Genomic DNA, 22,501 nt, shown 5'->3' on the forward strand with positions numbered 1-22,501 from the left:
AACAATTTCTTGTTATTCTTACTCCATCACAAGCACAATTCTAAATATACTTTAGAGAGAAAATAAATGTGAAATTTGCTTAACTACAACGGGTACTTAGGAGAATTTACTTTTGGTTTTGGCTTGATAGTATTCTGTTTCTGAAGTTTAGGTTTTAAAACAAGCATTCAATGAGATAAACTGAGAAATTAAGCTTTTATTAAAAAACAAAAAAACAAAGAACAAAAAACCCCGAAAACCTTGGTGTTTTAAAAATGGGGACCATGTTGTAGTTAGCAGGATCTGATGTGAAGTCTCAGTAAACACCAGGCAAAAACAGGCTGAATGTGGGGTTCTGCTTGAGTAGGCCTGCTTGCTGTATTTGACATGGCAGGAGAAACCTCCAAATATGGTCTCAATCTGTCACTTTGTTGGGTCAATAGCCTTGAGAACACACATAACTTCTGTAATTCCTCTTTTGCTCAAAGGTCTAAATTTTTTATGAGTATAGGGGAAGATGCCATAATTTCAGAACTTAGTGTCCCTCTGAGTAGGCACTACACTGACAAACATAACTGAATAATTTTAATGGTAATAGACTGGGGCAATGAAAATGACAATGGCCACCATAGGCTTGTTTGAATGCTTGGTCTCCAGTGGTGGAACTGTTTAGGAAGGATCAGATGTAGCCATGTTTGGGATGTGTCACTGAGGTTATGCTTTGAGGTTCCAAAAGCCCAACAATTCCCAGTTTTGCTCATAGCACTCATGAATAAGGACTCAGTTCCGGTTCAGTGCCATGTGTACCTGCTTGCTGCCATGTTCTCTGCTGTAATGGTGATGGACTCTAACCTTTTGGACCTATAAGCCCCCAACGAACTCTTTCTTCTATAACTTGGCTTGGTTGAAGTACTCTGTCACAACAGAACAGTAAGACACTTGGCTTTGGAGCATATTCGAGTAGAACCCTAAGATTAAGAATACATACGTAGAAAATACCAATTATATAGCATTATTTTAGGTCTATATAAACTCTCATCATTATAAACATTATTTAATATTTATGAAATTTTCATCAGGAGTAGTGGTACAGGCCTGTAATCCATTTTAAGATCCAGTCAAAAAGAAAAAAGAAACAAACTTTAAAGGTACTACCCCATCGACTGACATCTAAATCTCCACCCTTTTCCAGTGGTCTCTGTTCCCTAACAACATACTACCTGAAACACGTAATAGTTTTCTGAGTATCGCTTATCTCACCTAACATGATGCTTTTTAGTACTACCATTTACCCACAAATGACATAATTTCATTCGTATTAAAATTCCTTATATAAATGTGCGAAAATGTCATTATGAAACCCATCATTTTGTACATTTTTCTGATTTCAAATGATGAACAGAACTTTACATCTGCACATGAAGAATGTCTACAAATCTAATATGGCTCTGGAAAACAGTAGGCCATACAGAATTATAGCAGGGATGTAAAGTATGCATTTAGACTATAGGCACAAGTAACCAACTATATGTAAAATAAACCTCAGCATGCACATAGGTATACACAAACTACTCACCAGTGAGCAGACTTACATTTACTGAATCCAAGCCCAAGAGTGACATGTGAAACGTGTTTACGTTTTGCCTCCACACTGGTTTTCTATTGCGTTGCGTCCCACTCGACCGGCAAGAAAGACACAACCAATGGAATCTTCTGCGGCCAAGCTTTATTGCTTACTTCTCAGGAAGACCCCAAACCAGGAAAATGGCGCTGCTTATATAGCCCGCAGTGTGACGTTTCAGCACCTGATGTGGTGTGACAGCTCCTGATTCGTTGCTCACCCATCACCCCACAATTACACCCCGAGAATGGGCAGTGACTAGGAGTGAGTTCACTCTCGAGCCTGCGTACAAGGCTTGTTTACTAGTTAGGCACAGGGGAGGCTAGCGCCATCTTATGGCTCTCCTCAGAGGCTCTCCACAGTTTTCAATTACTGAATAGGTAAACTTTAAGCTACGCTGGGTGCTCAACAATGACGGCTACACAATACTTTTGAGATACGCTGTATCAGACTTCACTGTATAAATAAACACGATCATGTTGATTTTTACTTAAAGAGACTTATAAGAGAAAGTGCTATACATGGTTCATGTAGTCAAGGAAATTCTTTACATATCAGATGCAATTCCACTATGTAGCCATTTTTATAGAAAAATAATTAAATGTTAAATTGCTTCATATCTTATTATGTTCGTAACTTTTGCTGAGCATGGGGATAAGAAATTGTATGCCAGTACCATGTATTTAAATAAAACATAGCCAACACCACCTAAAACCATACAACAATGATTTAAATAAAAAAGATTTTGATGAGGGGAAGCAATGAGTAAGAATAAAATTAGGTGTATCTGGGGAACTGGGAATCAATGGGTTAACTATAACCAAGTGTGAGATAACTTCTCAGGTATTGTCTTTCCTATTCACTATAAATAGCAGTGCATTAAAAGATGGCACTCACAAATTTGCCTCAGTAAGAACTACATAAAGTGAACTGAAAATGAGTGTTAAGAGTTCAGGGCCAGCCGGGGCTGACTGCGTGAGATCCAGCACCAATCACTCAGTCTCACATAAACAAACCAGAGATGGGGGAAGGTACTAGCAAAAACTGGAGGTAAGTTTCAAAAGCAATTTATTAAGTGTCAAAGTATAGTCTGAAACTTAGCATCAGGATGAAACCCACAACACCAAGAATAAAGTAAGATCATCCACAACACCAAGAATAAAGTAAGAAAATCATGTGTGACGCTCCTTTTCTATGTGAAAATTTACTCTAAAAATAGTATACACATATTAATTTAGTATTTTTCTTTTGGCTGCTGGTCTCCTCTTATAAAAAGGTCAGACCTTATTTTCTATCTCATTCTTGTTCTTAACTACTACTGAGAATTGTCCAAAATCTGAGACGGTTTAAAAGCCAGGAGTCCACACACAGCATATGTAACATGTTCCTACAGATTGTGTCTCCAGAATCTGTAATAATGATATAAAACAATTGAATTTAAAGTCAGGAAGTAATACTGTCATTCAAAGTAAACACCTTCTAACTTTGTCTCTGCCTGACTGCACACTAGATTACTTCTACTTTTAAAACTGAGTTTATATCAGAAGTGAAAATCAAACCCTAATGAAAAGAAGACAGAGAACAGTAGTTTAGAGAAAGTAAACTTCACAGCAGAGTTAATTGGGAAAAATTTAATAAGCATCAAATCCACTATACACTGATAATGCAATACTGAAATTGTGAGATTTTAAATATTGTTTTCTCAAAAAAACTTAGTGATTTCTTTTTTTTTTTTTTTGTGGGGCATGTGGAGACAGAACTAAGCATTCACGTGGCCAGTCCACATTGAGTTGACACATTTAATGTCTAAACAGTTGTTCATATTTCATCTCTGTAGTAAGGTAGATTGTGAACTGCTTGTATCTCTGAATCTCAGCATAGGTTTCATGAGACAATTTATAGGAATGTCAAATATTTGATGTGCAAACTCAAAAAGCTCTAGGTTGGAATTCGGTTTTGTTCAGCTTTACTTCAGTGCACTTAACTTGAGGACACAGCAACTATTTTCTTTCCTAATTCCTATGAAAAATATTTCTGCAGTAAAACTTGTTTCTTCTTTACTATAACTGGGTTGTTTTTGAGAAAGATTATCAGCTTTGTGGTTGGTTTTCCACTTGGTAAAAATCTATCAAAACATCCTATTATAATTTGTAAGGAAAAAGAGTTGTTAAAGGCGGTAGGATCAGGAAAGAAATCATCCTTCTTAGCTGTGTGAGCACAAACACTCAGAGCTGCTAAGCCGACTCAGGTGACTCCACGGTGTTCAACTGTCCTGTACAAATGAACAAATGTCTATTTCTGTCACTTCCAGGCTACTGAGAAGCGGAATGAGCTGCACTGCAGTTGTTTGCTGGTCCAATTTTAAGAGTCCAAGGTCCTTTTTATGAATTCGGCCCACTGATATCATGTCCCAGACAAAATCAGTTCAGAAGACAGAAATCAGGGCAAAGACTCCATACAACAAAGCACAGGGATATGCCACTAAAAGTTGTTGTCCATCCATAGCTAATGCAGAAATAAAAATTTTGGAAGCAGAAAAACTACACCATCCAATAATTGTGGCAGTGAGAAGAATTCCTACCATTCCTCTGTAACATGAAAAAAAGAGTAAGAAAGATTAGATATTAAAAGCCAAACCAATTCAAAACTATTCACTAATCTAAGGCAACAAAGTTTTAATGCATGATTTTGCAGAGGAGAGCACGAATTGCAGAGCTCAGCATATCCACTGAGCAATTGATAAGCCTCAAGACATTCTTAATCCATACACGTCATATATACAAACAAGACTATTTATCAAATGCCTAGTGACTTAAAGAATACTTAGTGATTTAATGTAAGCAGTATAATTATTATGCTCCTTTAAGCTGTCTCCTAGCACTATTGGGACCTGGGCTGGATACCTTTGCTGAAGGGCCCCGTGCTTTGCACCGTTAGGATGCTCAACAGTTTTCAGGACCTTTCTCCATTTATACATATCAGCATTCCCAAGCCCCATGACTACATATATATTTACTAATCATATGTTTTCAACAAGCCCAACTGCTTCAAGATTGATAATCAGACTATCAAACATAATTTTAATATGGACGAACTGAAATCTTCCATGTTTTAATGATCATTATTGCTATGGTTTCAGTAAACACAAAACTAGTAAAACTCTTATCAAAGGTAAAACTGAGATTGTATAGAAAACTTCAAATCTCATTTTCATTGTTCTTCACCCAAAATGAGCATAGCATGGTTCGAATCTACAGGAGTATGGTAGTTTGACTATGTGTTTGTCTATGCCTGGCTCAGGGAGTGGCATTATTAGTAGGTGTGGCCTTGTTGATGGAAATATGTTGGGGTGGGCTTTGAGACTCTTCTCCTAGCTGCCTGGAAACCAGTCCTCTCCTGGCTGCAATTGCATCAAGATGTAGAATTCTCAGTTCCTTCTTCAGCACCATGTGTGCCTGGATGCAGCCATGCTTCTTGCCATGATAATGGTTGAACCTCTGAACCAGTAAGCCAGCCCCAAATTAAATGTTGTCCTTTATAGAGTTGTCTTGGCCATGGTATTTCTTCACAGCAATGGAAACCCTAACTAAGACAATGAGGCACAACAGATATTTGTTGGATCAAGGCTTTATCTCAACCTGAAGGTGAAGTACATTTTATTACACAAAGCTGGCCAACTAAATCTGAGTTTAAGATAGATACTTACAGCTGGGAGGTGGTGGCGCACACCTTTAATCCCAGCACTTGGGAGGCAGAGGCAGGCAGATTTCTCAGTTCGAGGCCAGCCTGGTCTACAGAGTGAATTTCAAGACAGCCAGCGCTATACAGAGAAGCCCTGTCTCAGAAACAAAAGAAAAAATAAAAAGATACTTACTGTAAAGAAAATACCACTGCAAAGCTGGACAACAGGATCATGGGAAGAAGACAATAGCCCAGGACACTTGCCACACAGCCAAATGACACACCTGTCATACTCATTAAATTTAACAAACAAAACATTCCTAAACATCCAATCGCACTGATCCCGTATACGTAGCCAAACTGGATTTTGCCAGCCTATGGGAAAAGAACAAAAGAGGTTAAAGACAAGAAGTATCATTTGGGCCTCATTTCACACAAAATGGCACATGCATAAAATACTCAATTCATAAGCATCAAAATCGACAGAAGTGCAGTGGAAGGAGGCAAAGCACTCGGTTCACACCCTTCTTCATCTTAATTCAAATTCTGATCACACTTTTTCTCTATCCCAATCCTCGAACATCTTCCCCATTTCCCTATCCACACAACTCCATTTCCTTTTTTGTAATCTCTTTAGCAACACACAAATGAATAGACAACACACAAAATCACAAAAACTCCAAGCAAAGCTGTATTAAGACAAAAAGTCTTCAAAATCTAAAAATACCATTGAGTTCCTTTTGTGTTAGCCGTCTACTCCTGGGCAAGGGCATATCCTGAAGTATGGCTAATATACACAGTGACTGTATTATTGGAAATCATACAATCAGTAATATTGGAAAAGACTAAATTTTCCCTTTGCAAGTGGGTACCAACTGCAGACAGCTTTTGGTCAGCAGTGGCATCTGTGTTCATTTCTTCCTCAGTGCTGGGAGCCTGCTGTCTTGCTTGAACCTGTGCAGACCCTGACTACAAACTCTTAACTTTGATGTACCACTTGCCAAAACAGGTATCTACTGTATTTCTTGGTAGCATTGAGCTTGGTATACAACTGAACAAATGGGGGAGGAAATCCAGAAAAAGCAGGAAGCCAGACCGCAGGGAAGAGGATGAGAAAGAAAGCCAGGTGAACATAATGAGAAGGAGGAACTTTTACTCCTTTTGTGCCAAATCCTATGCTGGAGTCTACAGTTCTTTCCTTAAAATCAAAAGCACACATGCTGTTAGTTCTGCTCTTATAAAAGATTAACTAGATGCAGTGGCAAAATACCTTTAATCCAAGCATCTGAAAGGAGGGGCAGGCAGATCTCTGAGTTCAAGGTCAACCTGATCTACCTAAGTGAGTTCCAGACCAGGCAAGGCTACACAAGTGAGACCTGTCTTTAAGAACAACAAAACACTCTCATGAAAACAAGTCTGCAGAAAAATCCCAAAGAGGAATTGCAAAAGATGAGACTAAGTCTTGAAAATTCCTCTACAAATTGTGGTAAAATCCTTGAGGCATTTGCTGGACTTAATGTTTACTGTAAATACCTGAGATAGGCTGTGGCCCTTTGAAGAAGCTGAGTTCCTTCACTGAGAAGTGAATTAACTGAGCAGTAAGTAATGATGTCTACTTTGCACAGTGCTCTTCATTTTACAACTCTCAGAGCATGTTTGCTTTTTCTTTTGTTTTGAGACAAAGGTCTCATGCTAACCCAGATTGGTCTTAAAGTGAGAGTAATGCTCCTGCCTCATCCTCACAAATGCTGAGATTATAGGTCTACAACTCCATGCCCAGCCTCTTGTCTGGGTGGTGGCACATCAAAACAATTCTGTTAGGCTAGTTGGGCAGCACAGGGCTATTATCCCACAGAGGGAACTGAAGGACTAAAGTGCCAGGTCAAGGCCAAGTGGGAGTGTGTGTGGAAGCTCAGGTCTTCTGCTTACAGATAGCATTTTCTATCAAGTACATTACTTATCTGTTGTAATTCAGACTGAAACAACAACGTTTTCTTTCAACATACTTTAATATTCATGGAGAACTGAGAGGTGGAGACAAAAACTTGTCATTCTTTTATACTGTAATTCATTAGAAGTTAAAATGTGCTGGGCAGTGGTGGCACACACCTTTAGTCCCAGCACTTGGGAGGCAAAGGCAGGCAGATTTCTGAGTTTGAGGCCAGCCTGGTCTACAGAGTTGAGTTTCAAGACAACCAGGGCTACACAGAGAAACCCTGTCTCAAAAAACAACAACAACAACAACAAAACAAAAACAAAAAAAAAACCCTCCAAACAAAAAAAAGAAGTTAAAATGTACAGGAAAGCTATACAATGAAATGCTGTCCAAGGGCTAGCCATTTGAAATACTTCATTTTAAATCTGACACAACCTAGAATCACTCAGGAAGAAGTAGCTACTCAGTGAGCTACTTCTAGATCAGGATACTTGTGAACATATTTATGAGGGAAGGTCTAGATCAAGCTAGCCTGTGGACATATTTATGGGGGACTGTCTAGATCAGGCTTGCCTGTGTAGTGTTTGTGGGGGACTATCAAGATGAGGCTAGCCTGTGGACTTGTTTGTGGGGGACTGTTCTTGAATACAAGAAGACAGTGCTTAAAGGAGGTTGACACAATTCCCTGGATTTGTGTTCTGAACTGTGTAGAAAGGTGAACTAAGCGGTAGGCATGACTGCAATTGTTTCTGTCTGCTTGTGACTATGGATGAAATAGACTATTTAAAGCTCCTGACATCTTGACATCTGGGTGCTCCATAACTGGGGTTGGGCTAAAATAACCATTTCAGGGTTCCTTAGCCCCATCTCCTCTGGGTATTTACCACAGCAACATAAACAAAACTAGAACAAAATTAAATAAAACCTCAATTTTTAAAAGTATAAGACAATACAAAATACTGCCAATTTTCTAAAATTAAGAAATTCTGATGTTCATTTTTTCTAATCTTTTACTATTACACACATACATACATGCGTATCATCTCAATATACAGTCCAGACTGGCCTAGAATTCACTCTTCCTGCTTCAGTCTCTTAAGGCTCTAATTATAGCTGTGATTTGTTGTTTTGTCTCCTACATCTGACTCAAGAAATTAGTTTTTCCATATGTTGTCCAATACTTACTACTGATGGGGAAATAAGGGATAAGCATAAATTCAAGAAACACTAAAGTCAGTCAAAGAGCTGGGGCTCCAAATGCCTTTTGTTGGAGTATTTAAAATTCTGCTCTCATTTTACCCAACAATCACTAACTTACCAGTAACAGTGTGGCCCCAAAGGCAAGGCAGAACACCACTGGCCCTGCCAAGTCCGTCTCATTCATGATGCTGCCGTCAGCTGCCCTCAGGGGGTGTAGCACCGTTAGTGTTTTTTGCCAAATGTGGTCAAAATTGATACCCAACTCTAAAATAGTAAGAAAATAAGGAAGTCAAAATTTGTGATACGCCTTTAGCAGTTTCTATAAATTTACCTAAAAATTTTATATTTAAAAGCCCATTACTCCGCAGAATCAGAGACTAATTCCTTCCATTTCAAAATAGTTTTCAGCAATGGTCACTCTTGTTACAAATTTTGGGATTTGTGGTGATTTCCAGAATCAATGTCTGAACAGGACACAAAGCTAAATACAAAGGAACAAACAGGGTTCAGCAATAGTCAATGATGCTTTTCAAGGTCCTCATGGCCATTTTACAGGCTGGGCTTTTGCCTATGCCTAACCTCTGTGTTAGACGGGATATGGAGATGAAAAAGACCAACCTCTACCTCATTCTCAAGTAAAAGAACACCTGGACATGGCTAACAAAGAGACTGATTCTTTACCTGGGGCTTTAGGAATACTCATGTAGCCCATGAAGGTACATGTAATTACTGCATGCCTTTGTGCTCAGATTTCTGGAATATTATTTGAGAGTCACCATGCTTTTTATGCAATCAGTAGAGTTTATTTCCATGATATCTACAAATATCATGCTATTTGCTTTCACATCTTCCATAGGCAGAGTTTAATTAATAATCTGAAATATAGATGTTCACACTGTCATATTTAAATATTACGTGCACAAAGAAATGGTCCCTCCTGGTCCAATATGCACTCTCTTCTAAATAGTCACTGACCACTAAATAGTCACTGACCAAATGCTACCTACTGTTCTTTGATAAGAAAGGACAGCATCTCTTTATTATTTGTTTTTCCTAACTAGAGATTAGAGCATATGCTGATCTAGTCTCAAAATACAAAATTTGAAATGCTCTGAAATTCAAAGTTGTAAAACCAATTTAATATTCAAAACATTTTAAGTATAATGGCTCATACCTACAATCTTAGAATTTGTAAGGCCAAGGCTGAAGGAATGCTTCAAGTCTGAGGTCACCCTGGGTTTCAAAGCAAGATCCTGTCTCCGGGAAAACAAAGGGGATGGGTAGCATTTCAAATTTTCCTATTAAAGATGCTAAACTACTGAAGTCCATAAAGATATTTGAAAAACTGAAAACAATTATTTCTGGCATTATGCTTTTCAGACATGGTCTTCAGCCTATACCACCCCATCCTACCTTCTAACAGAGGGGGCTCCTCCTCAAAGCTGTCTCCATAGAATGGCTGAGGTGTTGTTGGAGGATAGGCCTGAGTTGGCTGGTAAATCTGCCCAGTGTATGTCTGCTGTGGCTGCATCATGTCTGGAGGGACAAATCGGCCTTGCTGCGAGTAGTCACAGCCAGCATACTGCCTGTAAATCAAAGACATTTTATGTTTTATTCTCCATATTTCAACCAATTGACAAGTTGTTATTCATGGATTCCTTCTTTCCTCTGACAGCTACAGAGTCCTTAGTCCCTTCCAAACCTCTTTATAGGATCTCCACGAAGAAAAGGTGCAGACGCCATCCTGACAGGCTTGACTATATTTTCCATAGTTTGGCTACCCATGGAATCATTCTTTCACACATCACAGATTAGTAGGTTGCAAATTAGAAGACCTTGGTAAGAAACATCAATTTTAAACTGGGGAGGAGGGTGGGGAGGGAGGGCAAGAGAGGGACCAATCAAGCTTGTTGGTTTTTTTTGTTTTTTCGAGACAGGGTTTCTCTGTAATAGCCCTGGCTGTCCTCGAACTCAGAAATCCGCCTGCCTCTGTCTCCCTAGTGCTGGGATTAAAGGCGTGCACCACCACACCCGGCTGAAGCTTGTTTTTTTTTTTTTGTTTTGTTTTTTTTTGACAGCTTCCTGAATATAAAATGTTCTTGGACTATCTTGTGTTTGAACTGTGCTTTAAAGTTTTCTAAGGGGCTGTACATTTACTGCCTCACTGGATTTATACCAAATCCTGTCTTCAGGAAAAACATTTTATGGTGTGCTATCTAAGTGACTGAGAGGAACAGGACTGCCTTGGAGCCCTGTCTATAAATGCCTGTCTCACCATACACCTAGTGCTTCAGTGGACTAATCTCGTTACCCAGTGAGTAGTATAAAGTTAAAATAATTATTTTAAAGATATTTTTAAAATGATAGCCTACTTATTTTTGATTACTTCTGGATTCTGCTTGAATAATGCAAAAATGTAATGGGAACCATTAATGCTGAGATTTTAAAAATCAAATTAATTTTAAATTAATTACCCAATTAGAAAATGAAGCGCCGCGCGATGGTGGCACACGCCTTTAATTCCAGCACTTTGGAGGCAGAGGCAGGTGGATTTCTGAGTTCGAGGCCAGCCTGGTCTACAAAATGAGTTCCAGGACAGCCAGGGCTACACAGAGAAACCCTGTCTCAAAAAACAAAACAAAACAAACAAACACAAACAAACAAACACAAACAAACAAACAAACAAACAAACAAAAAACTGGGTGTTGGGGCAGGAGAGGTAGAGGTGGTGACACACGCCTTTAATCCCAGCACTTGGGAGGCAGAGGCAGGCGGATTTTTGAGTCCGAGGCCAGCCTAGCCTACAGAGTGAGTTTCAGGACAGCCAGGGATATACAGAGAAACCCTGTGTCAACCCCCCCCCCACACCAAAAAAAAAAAGAAAAAAAAAAAGAGGAAAATGAAGCAATGGCAAGTGTTCATATCTAAAGTCCATTTTGAGATTTTAATAGTACAACCAGTCAAAGTGCCAAATAACACTTGGCTGTGGATGGGCCATCTACATCAGTCTCCTACCATCTGAGGCTCAGAGACCTCCACACAAGTGGAGACAGTAAGAATGTAAAAGCCAGGGCATGGGAGGAGAACTGCGCAATGCTGACTTTTGAATGTGGCCTGGCTGCTGCACACATGAGCTGACAGTATCTGTGCTTACCTTAACAAGATCAAGCCAGTCAAAATTTATACCAAGGCTTGGGGACGGGCCAAGGCCGCACCCATATAGGAAAGCTACTGGAGCTAACAGCTGCTGAGGGAAGAGTCATTTTTTTTTTCTTTTTTTTTCAGGACACTGCCTGCAGGTGAGCTGTTCATGCCCCAATAGGTGGTCACAAATCCATGCACACAAGGTAGTACTAATTAGACTCAGGATGCTATTAATAACCATAAAAAAGAGGACATGAAGTTGGGAGGGAGATGACCAGAAGGCACAAGGAGCTGCAGAGTGGTAGTGAATAGATATGATTAATACACATTGTATATATGTAACAAAACCTTCAAAGAATAAAAATATTAAAATTTAGAAATCAATTGGCTAACTCTAAAATGAGTTATTGCAATATGGAAGTATATCTTAACTACTGCAAATGTCCTAAACACTCCCTTTCAGTGTTATGTGCAAAACACTATTTTGTAAGAGTTTAAGGCGAATTGTCTATTACTAACTACAGCCCCATGAAATGAGTCTATTACCTTCATTATAAGGATATGTAAACTCAAATTTGGGTTAAAGTAATTTGCCACTGTGGTGCCAGGATTCAAAACTAGGCTACTAAACTCCAGTGATCATCAACTTTTAATAACTAATAAGTGTCATTTCAAAATCCTTCTTTACACAGATGGCTTCAAAATTATATTCTCTATCTGCAGGTTTCCAGCTTTTCTGGAACACAGACATGCTGATTTCTTATGCGCATGCCCACTTACACAAGAACAGCCTTCATCGGGACCAGCTAGTTGAGCAGGATAACAATTCTTTTCTGAGTTAGGAGAGCATGCTGTTGTGTCATCTACTAGCACTTACCAGAGTCCATGACATCACTACAGTATCTCCATAAGAGGTTTCTACAAGCTGATTAAATAGTTTATTCTTGAGGGGAAAGCAGGGAGATGGAGAGAAGAAATACAAAAGAAACCAGAAAGAATAGTATAGTTGGCAGTTCTAAAACACTCTAGTCTTATAGCCCCTTTGTATTCTTAAAAATCTACTGGAAATCCAAAGTATTTTATGACTTATAACTATCAATATTTATCAAGGAAATCAAATGCTTAAAAATTTATTTGAAGTAACTTGAAACATATTACACATAATGACAAAACTATTTACAATAAAATTACTAAGAAAAATTAAATTATATAGCTAGATTTCTTTAATCTACTTTCATATTCAGTGTGTTGTGATTTACTATTACTGTGTTGGTCAAGGTACGTGAAGAAAATCTAGCGTTGCAGACTAGGTATGATTGGAAACTGAGTGCTATAATATCCTTTTCAGTCCTGTAAAGGGAAGACGATCCCTTTGCTGAGCTGGAGCTCACTGTTCAGAACAGGCGAGCTTTGAACTCCCAGATCCACCTGCATCCCAGGTGCTAGTGCTACCAGTGTGCACCAATATACCTGGGCATGAGTATTTTTAATGCTATATTTAAACTCAAAAGTCGTTTTTTTTAATTCAATTTGCAACATAGCAAACTTGAAATAGCATCAATAAACTTTTTATGCCCTAGTTACATTAAAATATATTAATCTGTCTTGCACTTTGTAAATGGGTTGCAATTCTCATGTATAATTTGTAATACTACTTGCTACTTTAAAATATTAGTATCATATGTATCATATTCTAAACATTAGAAAATAACACTTGTTAAAATTGTCCCTAATTTCATTGGGAAAAAAATAATGCTTGTTTGCTACGAAGCTATAGATGATGAACAAAAGTTTTCCAAAATCCCCACTTTTTGGTCTGAAAACTTGAAGCTAGTGATAAATACTAGCAGCTGTTTTTCTTGAAATGAAAAGTTCACTAATTTTTAAAAATTTATCTGCGAAAGACAGAATTCTAACCAATCACAGAAAGTCCTTTGTTTTAAATAAATAGTCTCCATGAAAAGCCAGTGGGTCAGCTAGCAACTTAAGCATGCGTATCTTCCTAGAGACAGTGCAATTTCAGTATGGAAGAGATGTGTTCTGTGACACAGAATATTAAAAAGATGTGTATTAAAGTGTCAGGACTGAATAACAGCCACAGTTCTTCCTGTGTCAGTGGAGGGAATTCTTAAATGAAATCACCTTACTCCCCTTTCCCAAGTGTATGGCAACAACAAATCACATTAGTTCCCTGATTCAGACTCGGGGACCAGACCTTATTTTCTCAACATAACATATGTGCAAATATTGACATACTTGAAAGGCACAAACTGTTTTTGAATTTAGAAGCTCTCTAAAAAATTCCTTAAGATTCATGGCGCATCTTGGAATGAGTGCCACTGATTATAAGCTAGAGGTACAGTAAGCAACAACTTCAAGGATGGGCATCCAAAGGTATCCAAAGGCAGTGTGAAAAAGACATGGGATTTTACTATTTCACTGTCCTGCCATGACCTGTTCTGAAAATTTGAGTCACTGTTGGTTGCAAACCAAACTATGTTGTGGCATGCCTAATTTTTACAATAATGCTTTCATTGCAGGCAAGTAGCATATGCTACATCAACACTGTCATAATCTCTGTGTATCAACAGCAAAGATAAAATCTCAACATAGGCTGTCTACTTATGGTCATAAAAATGTTTTATAAAATATTATCAGATAAGCTAAAAGTAAAAATGTAACAGCTCTCAGTTTCTTAAAATAACTGACTGGTATTACTATATATTTTAAGGGCATATCTAGAAAATGACGTGGTATCAACTCAGATGACATGGTGAAATACCAGTAAGAGGAACCCATAAAATGGTAAAGGCTAACCTCACAGGGCAACTTTAGAACAGTAAGGTCAATACGTCAAAGTTTAAGGCAATCCAGATATTAAACTATATGAACCTAGATTTTCCCTAACAACTGAAGTTATCACTGAGTTTTGATAACAAGTAAGCAAAACCAATAAAATACAAGTTGGTAAGCTGAGATAATATTTAAAATACAATTAGGTGGCAGATCTACTTGCAGGCACATATAGAAGCAAAACAATCTAATTTTTTCATAAAGCTTGGGAACCTTGGGCTGGAGAGATGGCTCAGTGGCTGAGCTGACTGCTTGACCAGAGGTCCTGAGTTCAACTCCCAGCAACCACATGGTAGCTCACAACCATCTGTAATATGATCTGATGGACAGTGTACTACGTACAATAAATAAATGAATCTTTAAAAAAAAGAAAGCTAGGGAACCTCACAAGTATTGTTGCTACTGCATCATACCTTTTACTTTCTCAGGCATAATTCATAAACCTGTATCTATGCTAGCTGATTGATAGCTATGGATATGTAAAATATCTCTACCAGTATGAAGCAATGCTTACTGACATATGAGCTGGTTAGAACAGGAGCAGGTGAACACTGAGCAAGAGGGTTTGTGCATAACAGCTACATGAGAAAAGCAAAGTCACATAACTGTTGGTATAAGGAGGGGACAAGTCACACATTTAAGTTACAAAAACATGATCAGGATATAAGACTGGAAAGAAATTAGCCTGAGAAACTGCATTCTAAACAGAAGATGTCTAATTAGTCTAAAGAGAAAAGATTATTTGGTCAAAAGAAGGCTAACATATAGTGTCAGGTTCTTCAAAAATTCTGTTGTTTAGGGATTTTCCAGATGGAATCTGATCACACATTTATTTGCTTCCAAGTACACAAAACTCTCACTAAAATACGTATTTTGATAAATGAAAGGAACTCTCTCTGTATGATTTTTAATCCTGTCCAACTAATTCAGAATAAACTGTCCCTGGCATATGGTTGAGAGAGAAAAAAAATCTAACCCATAGAGGATATTTTTATATACTCACTCCTTTCATCAACAGGTTAAATTGGAAGATACATCTATCTATACCTCAAATTAAGTAGATTCAAATAATCTATGGGATATTTAAAAACAAAAAACAAAAAAACAAAAAACAGCCTGCATTTTCTTTGTGCTTAGAAAAGCTGTGGCACGGTCACTTACATACACTACTGCAAGCACATTCTAGCAGTGCCTGTAACTCAGATTGACTGGACTCACAGCTTTCCCCTGCTCTCATCCCAGAGCGGTCTTTATGAAGCCTGAATTCAAGATCTATAGATGTACACAGATGACATCTAAATTGTACCAAGTTATGTGCTTGCTAGTATTGGCATGTATGAGTGTATCCACACATTTCTGGGAAATGGGCCCATTGTTTCTGTGAGAGTCTCAGAAAGATTAAAGAGCATCAGGAAAAGGGGTAAGCACATGAAAACTCCTCCACTCTAGGGAGCGACCACTAAGATCTGTCCCATCATTCTAGGAGACTAAAGACATAATGTGAAAGAGACTGACTGAAAACTTTCAAACTACCCCAAACACCAGATAGTATAGATGATCTTATTTTTTTTAACAGTTCAGACCCTAAGATTTTTTGAATTCTCTTTTTCAGCCCAAAACTGATAACTTCTCTAGTACTAACCATAATACTTCAGCATGAGGAGTAATAAAGATTATCAATAGTCCTATCAGTCACCAGATGACTCATAATGGTGAGCTTACACTGCTAACCCATGTCACTGAGCTCTTTAAATATCTGCTGATTCAAATAAGCTATCGAATAACTTTTAATTTTCTTGTGAATAAATAGCCTTATATTCTAGGTAGCTGAAGCACCCATCCAGACTATTTGTAAATATTATTTCAACAAGGTACTTTTTTTTGACACATTAGAAGATTTTTCTTTTTCAGGAAATAAATCATAAGCAGGGCAACCCCTTCAAACTAAAACCAAATGTCTTCTCTCTCTAGACCAGGATAAATGACACTAAATCGCATTCCTGAACAGGAATAAGTTCATATATTCTTTTTTTTTTTTTTTTTAAGGCAGAGCCGGGCATCCAGAACACACTCGTTCGTGAATTACAGACTAAGTAGGTTGTCAAAGTTGAAAAGTTACTTGCTGTAGGGTCCTCCACTTCCTCCATAGTCATAGGACTGCTGAGATTGCTCGTCGATGCTGTAACTCGTCTGGTAGAAACCGCTGTTTAAGTTATCAAAGCCTGACATTGCCAACGATCTGCAAGAGAAGAGAGATGGATGGCAAGCACTGTCTACCTTGGATGGCAAGGTCCTTTGCTTATGCAAACACCCTCCGCCGGGAACCGCAGTCCGCATCTGGGGGTGGTCTGGGGTGGGGGTGGGGAGCTGGGGTCCGAGAAGACACTCGGCAACTGGGGGAGCCGATAGGCCTGAGGCAGAGGCGAGGTCACGCGTAGGCGCCGCTCCAGCTAAATATAAACGAGGGGCCGCGCAGCTCCGGGTCTGGAGAGGGAGTAGGGGGCGTTGAGAGAGACCACAGCCCGCGCAGACAGACCAGGAAGCCGGCCCGGACAACCGCTGCCAGAAGCCGAAAGCGCAACATGGACCCGGGACACTCACCAAACGCCTCGGCGGCGGCGGCGGCGGCGGCGGCAGTAACGGCTGTAGCTCCAGCGGCCCCTAGTAACCCCTCCAACTCAGCTCCAGACCCGGCGGTAGCCCTGTTGCTACGTGTCACAGGCCGAGGAACTGCTTCCGGGGGCACGCCCGCCCGCGCAGGCGCCCTAGCCGGTTTCGCGCGGCCCGGTTGGATTGATCTCCCTCGGGGGTGTGCGTGTGTGCCGGGTGGGGGCGGGACGTAGAGAGGGGCGGTCTTGACTGAGTCGTCCTGTAGCGAGCCAATAGGGAACGGGGAACCTGCTTCCGGCAGCCGGGTTAACAGTGGAGGCGGGAGTGCGCAAGCGGATCAGTGGCTGATTGCTGGCTAGTAAAGAGGGTTTTCTCCTAAGTATTGGGCAGAAGGAAGGACCGGAATGCTGGGCCACTCGGCCCCTCTGCTTCTCTGGACTCGTTGATTCAGGCACCACACTGAGGATTTTATATCTATTATTTAGTCGTTACAGACGAATGACTTTGCTTTTAAATGAGTAAATAAATGAGTTCATTTTCTGTAGTATTGTCTGTCACCAGAAAATACTAAGTGATACTCATTAGCAACTATTACTGTGAGTATATTAATGAGACAAGTATAAGAGAATGACCATATGCCAAGTTTCCACACTGTGGGAACTGTCTAAGGCTTGTTACATTGTCTCATTCAAAAAGTCTTTACCATTTATTTGCGTACAGAGTGCATTGTACAAAATTGCTAATATTTTATCTAAAAACCGGGTCAGTCTTATTTATTTGACCTAAGAAGTAATATTTATTATTTGATCAATGAGTGCGTTTGTTTACAATATTTAATCAGCTAAGGCATTATAGCATGTATATGCATACATATTAATATTTCTATGTATGTGTTAAAGTCCACCTCAAATGCCCTATTTCTGTTATATAAAATCATCCCCAAGTCCTCAGAAAGATACGTTTAAAAAAATGAAAAAGGGTATATGAGGAGCTTTTTTAAAGTATGCCGATACCTGTGCTATGGAAACTATAGTATCAGCATAGCCAACTTTTGTTGTAAAATGTATATAAAAGACTGGCAAGCAAAAACACTTCATGAAAATTTTCATTTCCTGGGATTTGATGAAAGGAAGTAAGGATAAACTGATCATTTGAAATAAACGTATTTATTCTGGGTTAATTTCCTAGTCTGCTCTAAAGTCCTCACATTCAACATCAAGGTTTCCGGGATTGCTTCCCTTTAAGGTTTCCAGGGGAGAATCTGCACTTACCTGTCTCCCAGGTTCTGTGGATACTGCAGACCTCAGCGTTAGTTGGTTTATAAATAGATCTCTCCTCATCTTCATAGGATCTTACCTGTTCTCACAGATCTCCCTCATTGTAGGTCTATCTCTGCCCCAGTTTGCCTTTCCTAAGGCCAGCTGTTCATGTTCGGTGAAGGCATCGATGACATTCCTTTAACTTGATTGCCTCCTCAAAGGCTCCTCCTGGACTTACATTCTCATCGTGGGGAATATGGACTTGAACATGTCGATTGGGAGGACAAAAGTGAATCCACAGCCAGCCCAGTAGTCTCACTGCAGTTCTTTGCCCACACATAGACCAAGCCTCTTCCTTTACACATTCTTAGGTGAACAATAACTTGCCTTTTTTTTTTTTTCATTTTGACTGTAGATTCATGTCTCTGTTGTCAGGATTGCCAAGAGTTTTATCCTGTTGAGGAAATGTCATAGAAGTGGAGTCCCCAAGCTGCACGTTGGCAGTCACTCTGCTATTTGGTACAGACCTCAGTTGGGTTCAGCTGAGGTCCAATGCATACTGAAGGCAAATGCTGAAATAAGATTTTGTCAGTTTCTGAAATAAAAATAAGAGACCATTGAACTATAAACGAGTATAGGCCGTTGAAAGGAAATGCTAATGGCTAAGAATACACATTTGTAAGTACAGATAGTTTGTATATATTTTTTTCCATTTATGTTGACTTTGGGAGGCAGAGGCAGGCGGATTTCTGAGTTCGAGGTCAGCCTATTCTACAGAGTGAGTTCCAGGACAGCCAGGGCTACACAGAGAAACCCTGTCTTGAGAAAAAAAGAAGAAGAAAGAAAGAAAAGAAAGAAAAAGAAAAAAAAAGAATCCAAATTAGAACTTTTCAAAGAGGCATGATTTCACTTTTAATTCTCTCCCTTGGAAAAGTTAAGTTCACCTAACCTGTAATGCTTCTCATGTGTGTGCCTTGTTACATAACTAAGACACTGATTATAAAGCCAGATAAACTCTTCCTTAAGTGAAAATTATTTTTACTTTAAAACAGTCAGAGGCATGTGAGGTTAAGGTTGGGATTTTCATTAAAGTGCACATTTGGTTTTGGAAGTGAAAGGCGAACATGGTTTTACATTTTGTTTTTTACATTAAGTAGTAATGGTGCTTTTTCCTCTTCTGTATACCTAATTTTGAACAATTTAGTGAAGATCATAAATTCCTTACTGTCTAGGATAGTGAATTTTTTCCCATTAGAAAGGAATATAAATAGTTCTTCAACTTTGCTGAGATTTAATTTTAGAAAGATTTATGTAATTTGAAAGAGTATTTTCTTCAAGGTTTATAAAGTAGCATTTCTTAACTCATGAAAAGGCTCAGTGGGGTAAGTTGCTGCCAAGTCAGATTAGCCTTCCTTGCCTCTCTCTCTCTCTCTAAATATTTTTTCTTTTAATTCTCAGTTGACTTCTGCACTGAATGTAACAACTCCTCTTATGACTGCCTAAAATTAAATGTCTCAATATCATGCTCAAATTTTGAGAAAGACCCCAGAGATTAGCCTGAATTCCCTGAACTATCTCTAACATTAACAACAGAAAAAGAAGAAAAAAAGATTCTCTTTTTAAAGAAAATCAGGACAGCAGGTGTCTCTGAAAATGACCAAGTGCTCCTTATTTGTCGGGCTTCACAAACCAGAATTAAAGTGGCCAGGAGAGCATCCATGCCCGCTCTGATTTTATAGGTGAGGGTCTAAACTAAAAAGAACTGAAGGGGTGTGTTGTAAAGACCCAAGAGTTCAAGTGTAGTCTTGACATTTTTGATCCTCTTGGAGCCCCAAGATTTGAGCTATCAGTTCCTGTGTTCTTGCTAGATGCACCCACCATTCAAAGGAAAAGCTCCGCTCTGGGTAGCTTCCTCTGCTTTTGGGACAAAGAGTTGCATCCACCCTAGTCTTCAGCCTAGGAGGTTTCCTCTCCATATGCCAATGAAGTTAAAATAGGCAGCTCCATCCACTCAGAGGGACCAGATATCACCTTATCCTCTAGATTCTAAAAGCTTCAGCCCATATTAGTGTACTCTATTCCTGAGAGCCATCACTGTGGGCCACCTGGCATACAGAGCCGTCAATAAGCTACTTAAGTATATTATTTACAAACTGTTGCCAGTCTCGTATCCAGTGTCAGGTTTAGCATGGGTTCTGTCACCTGATTTTATTTAGGGGGTAGTTAGGCTCTTATTTCACCAAGAAGATTAGTAGAAGATCATTAAAATCATGGCCAAAGAGACTGGTGTCAAATTCATCTATTATTATTATTATTATTATTATTATTATTATTATTATTTCTGTCCCTTTCAGCTGGTAGGTGACAAAGATTAGATGCTAAGTAATGGGAACAATCTCATTATACTAGACATTATTGGGATGTCTAGTTTATAGCTAAACTCTGTCACATAGAACAATGCTATGTTATAATTTTTTAAAATTTATTTATCAAGTATTTACTGAGATACATGGTTTGCCACATTCAACATTCCCCTTTATATTCTAAGCTTGAAGAAGGTCTAGTCTCACATCACCCTGTAGGCTGGATGCAATCCAGCCATTTTCTGTCCTTTGCTTGGGGAAAGAAAAGCTCTTCCTCAAGGCATATAACTGGGTAAGATCACTATTTAGTTTTCCTAAAGCCAGACTCACCATTTTGTGTTTGTGAACTAGAATGTCTAGGACATAAGAGGTTCACATCTGCAAACTGGCTGCCTAGGAGAATATTTATAAATATCTGCCAGTGGATGTCCTTTCTATCAGGGGTAACAGCACCAGTAGATAAGGAGCCTTCATCTGTTTCCAAGACATGGTCTTAAGCACTAGTGTTCGTGGCACATGGGTTTAGGAACTGGGGGATAGGATAGCTTGAAAATCCTTTGATCTATGTTAGAATGGGGTTTCTATATTCATGCCTAAAGACATCTACAGGATCATTAATTTAATTGCCAGGTCATTTAACTTTGAGATTCAATGCCATATTCCTGAATGTTATTATCCTATGTTTGAGTTATCTAGTATTTACAAAAAATAAAAGTAAAAACAAAAACATCAAAACTTTATGGCTTAAACAGTTATCAACACATTTAGTCTCTCACAAACATGTGGCCTGTCAGGGGCTTCCTGGGAGTATCTGGCTTTGTATCAGAGCTTCGGTTGGGCTTGAAGGAATGGTGTTAGTATCTGAACTTCTATCTACACTGATGGGAAGGGATTATCTAGAGCTCTTGATCAGACCATCTATATGTGGCTTCTTTATGTGACTTGAGCCATGACCTAATGCAGTCAAGATTTCTAGGGCATCTTGTGAGTCAGTCAAATGCTGCACTTCCGTCTCTATATCAGCCTTTAAAGTCATGCTTCATGTGCACGCATTGATGGGACCATATCTTTAGTACTGGCCCTGATTCAAGAAAAGTAGGGTTAGACTCTACCTTTTAATAGGAAGATTGGCAAAGAATATTCTTTTTTATATGTGTTAAAACTACTACATTTCAATAGGATGAAAGTGGGAAAGAACAGTATATATTTCATAACCCCAGAGAGGCTGTTATTCATTAGTAGAATGTCCACCCAGAAGTCTCTCTTCTGAAAATGTTTCCAAAGGATATGAAATTAACCCCTTGCAGAGACAGTAATACCATTTATTGAGGTTCTATTCACAACAGCCTAGAAATAGAAACATCAATATCAGATCACTGAATAAATAAATTATACATATATTCAGACAGACAGACAGACACACCACACACACATACACACACACACACACACACACACACACAAACACACACACATGCATATATTAAACATCCAGAGGGACATGTTATTCAAATTATTTAAGCTCGATTTGTAACAATGTGGATGAAACTGAAGGCCAGACAGAGAATGCATGATCTCCTTTAAAAGCCCAAACAACTTGAATATATAGAAAATACGTAAATGGATATCAGAGGCAGGAGAAGAGGGATATTGGAATATGTAAATCATCTAATATGCATGCTGAGTAGGACTATGGTTGTATATGTGCTCTTGGAGTAGAGCACATACAATAGGTAGATTGTTTTGGAGAATTTCGTATGTAACTACAGTATTTACATCATTCATTTCTCTCTTTCTTCCTCTAACTCTTCCAAAGTCCATCTTCTACTCCCTTTTAAATTCATGATCTCTTCCT

At 38.9% G+C, this 22,501-nt stretch overlaps 1 protein-coding gene across 1 annotated transcript; it reads right to left on the reverse strand.

Moving 5' to 3' along the window:
* Window positions 1–2,652: 2,652 nt before the first annotated feature.
* Yipf5 (Yip1 domain family, member 5) lies at window positions 2,653–17,187 on the reverse strand. The gene is made up of 6 exons (NM_023311.3): window positions 17,016–17,187; window positions 16,534–16,653; window positions 9,831–10,003; window positions 8,536–8,681; window positions 5,475–5,656; window positions 2,653–4,188 (listed from the first exon to the last, which is right to left on the reverse strand). The coding sequence occupies exons 2-6, from the start codon at window positions 16,641–16,643 to the stop codon at window positions 4,026–4,028; spliced, it is 774 nt and encodes a 257-aa protein (NP_075800.1). The 5' UTR covers window positions 16,644–16,653; window positions 17,016–17,187; the 3' UTR covers window positions 2,653–4,025.
* Window positions 17,188–22,501: the final 5,314 nt, after the last annotated feature.

The sequence above is a fragment of the Mus musculus genome, chromosome 18, assembly GCF_000001635.26.
Source record: "Mus musculus strain C57BL/6J chromosome 18, GRCm38.p6 C57BL/6J".
Taxonomy (NCBI): domain Eukaryota; kingdom Metazoa; phylum Chordata; class Mammalia; order Rodentia; family Muridae; genus Mus; species Mus musculus.

Excerpts from the sequence above, each read along its gene's own strand:
- Yipf5 (NM_023311.3), bottom strand. The coding sequence starts at position 16,643 with ATGTCAGGCTTTGATAACTTAAACAGCGGTTTCTACCAGACGAGTTAC. Across the intron at positions 10,004-16,533 it reads AGTGGAGGACCCTACAGCAA|GCAGTATGCTGGCTGTGACT; the intron begins GTAACTTTTCAA and ends TTTGATTTACAG. Across the intron at positions 8,682-9,830 it reads GGAGCCCCCTCTGTTAGAAG|AGTTGGGTATCAATTTTGAC; the intron begins GTAGGATGGGGT and ends TTACTATTTTAG.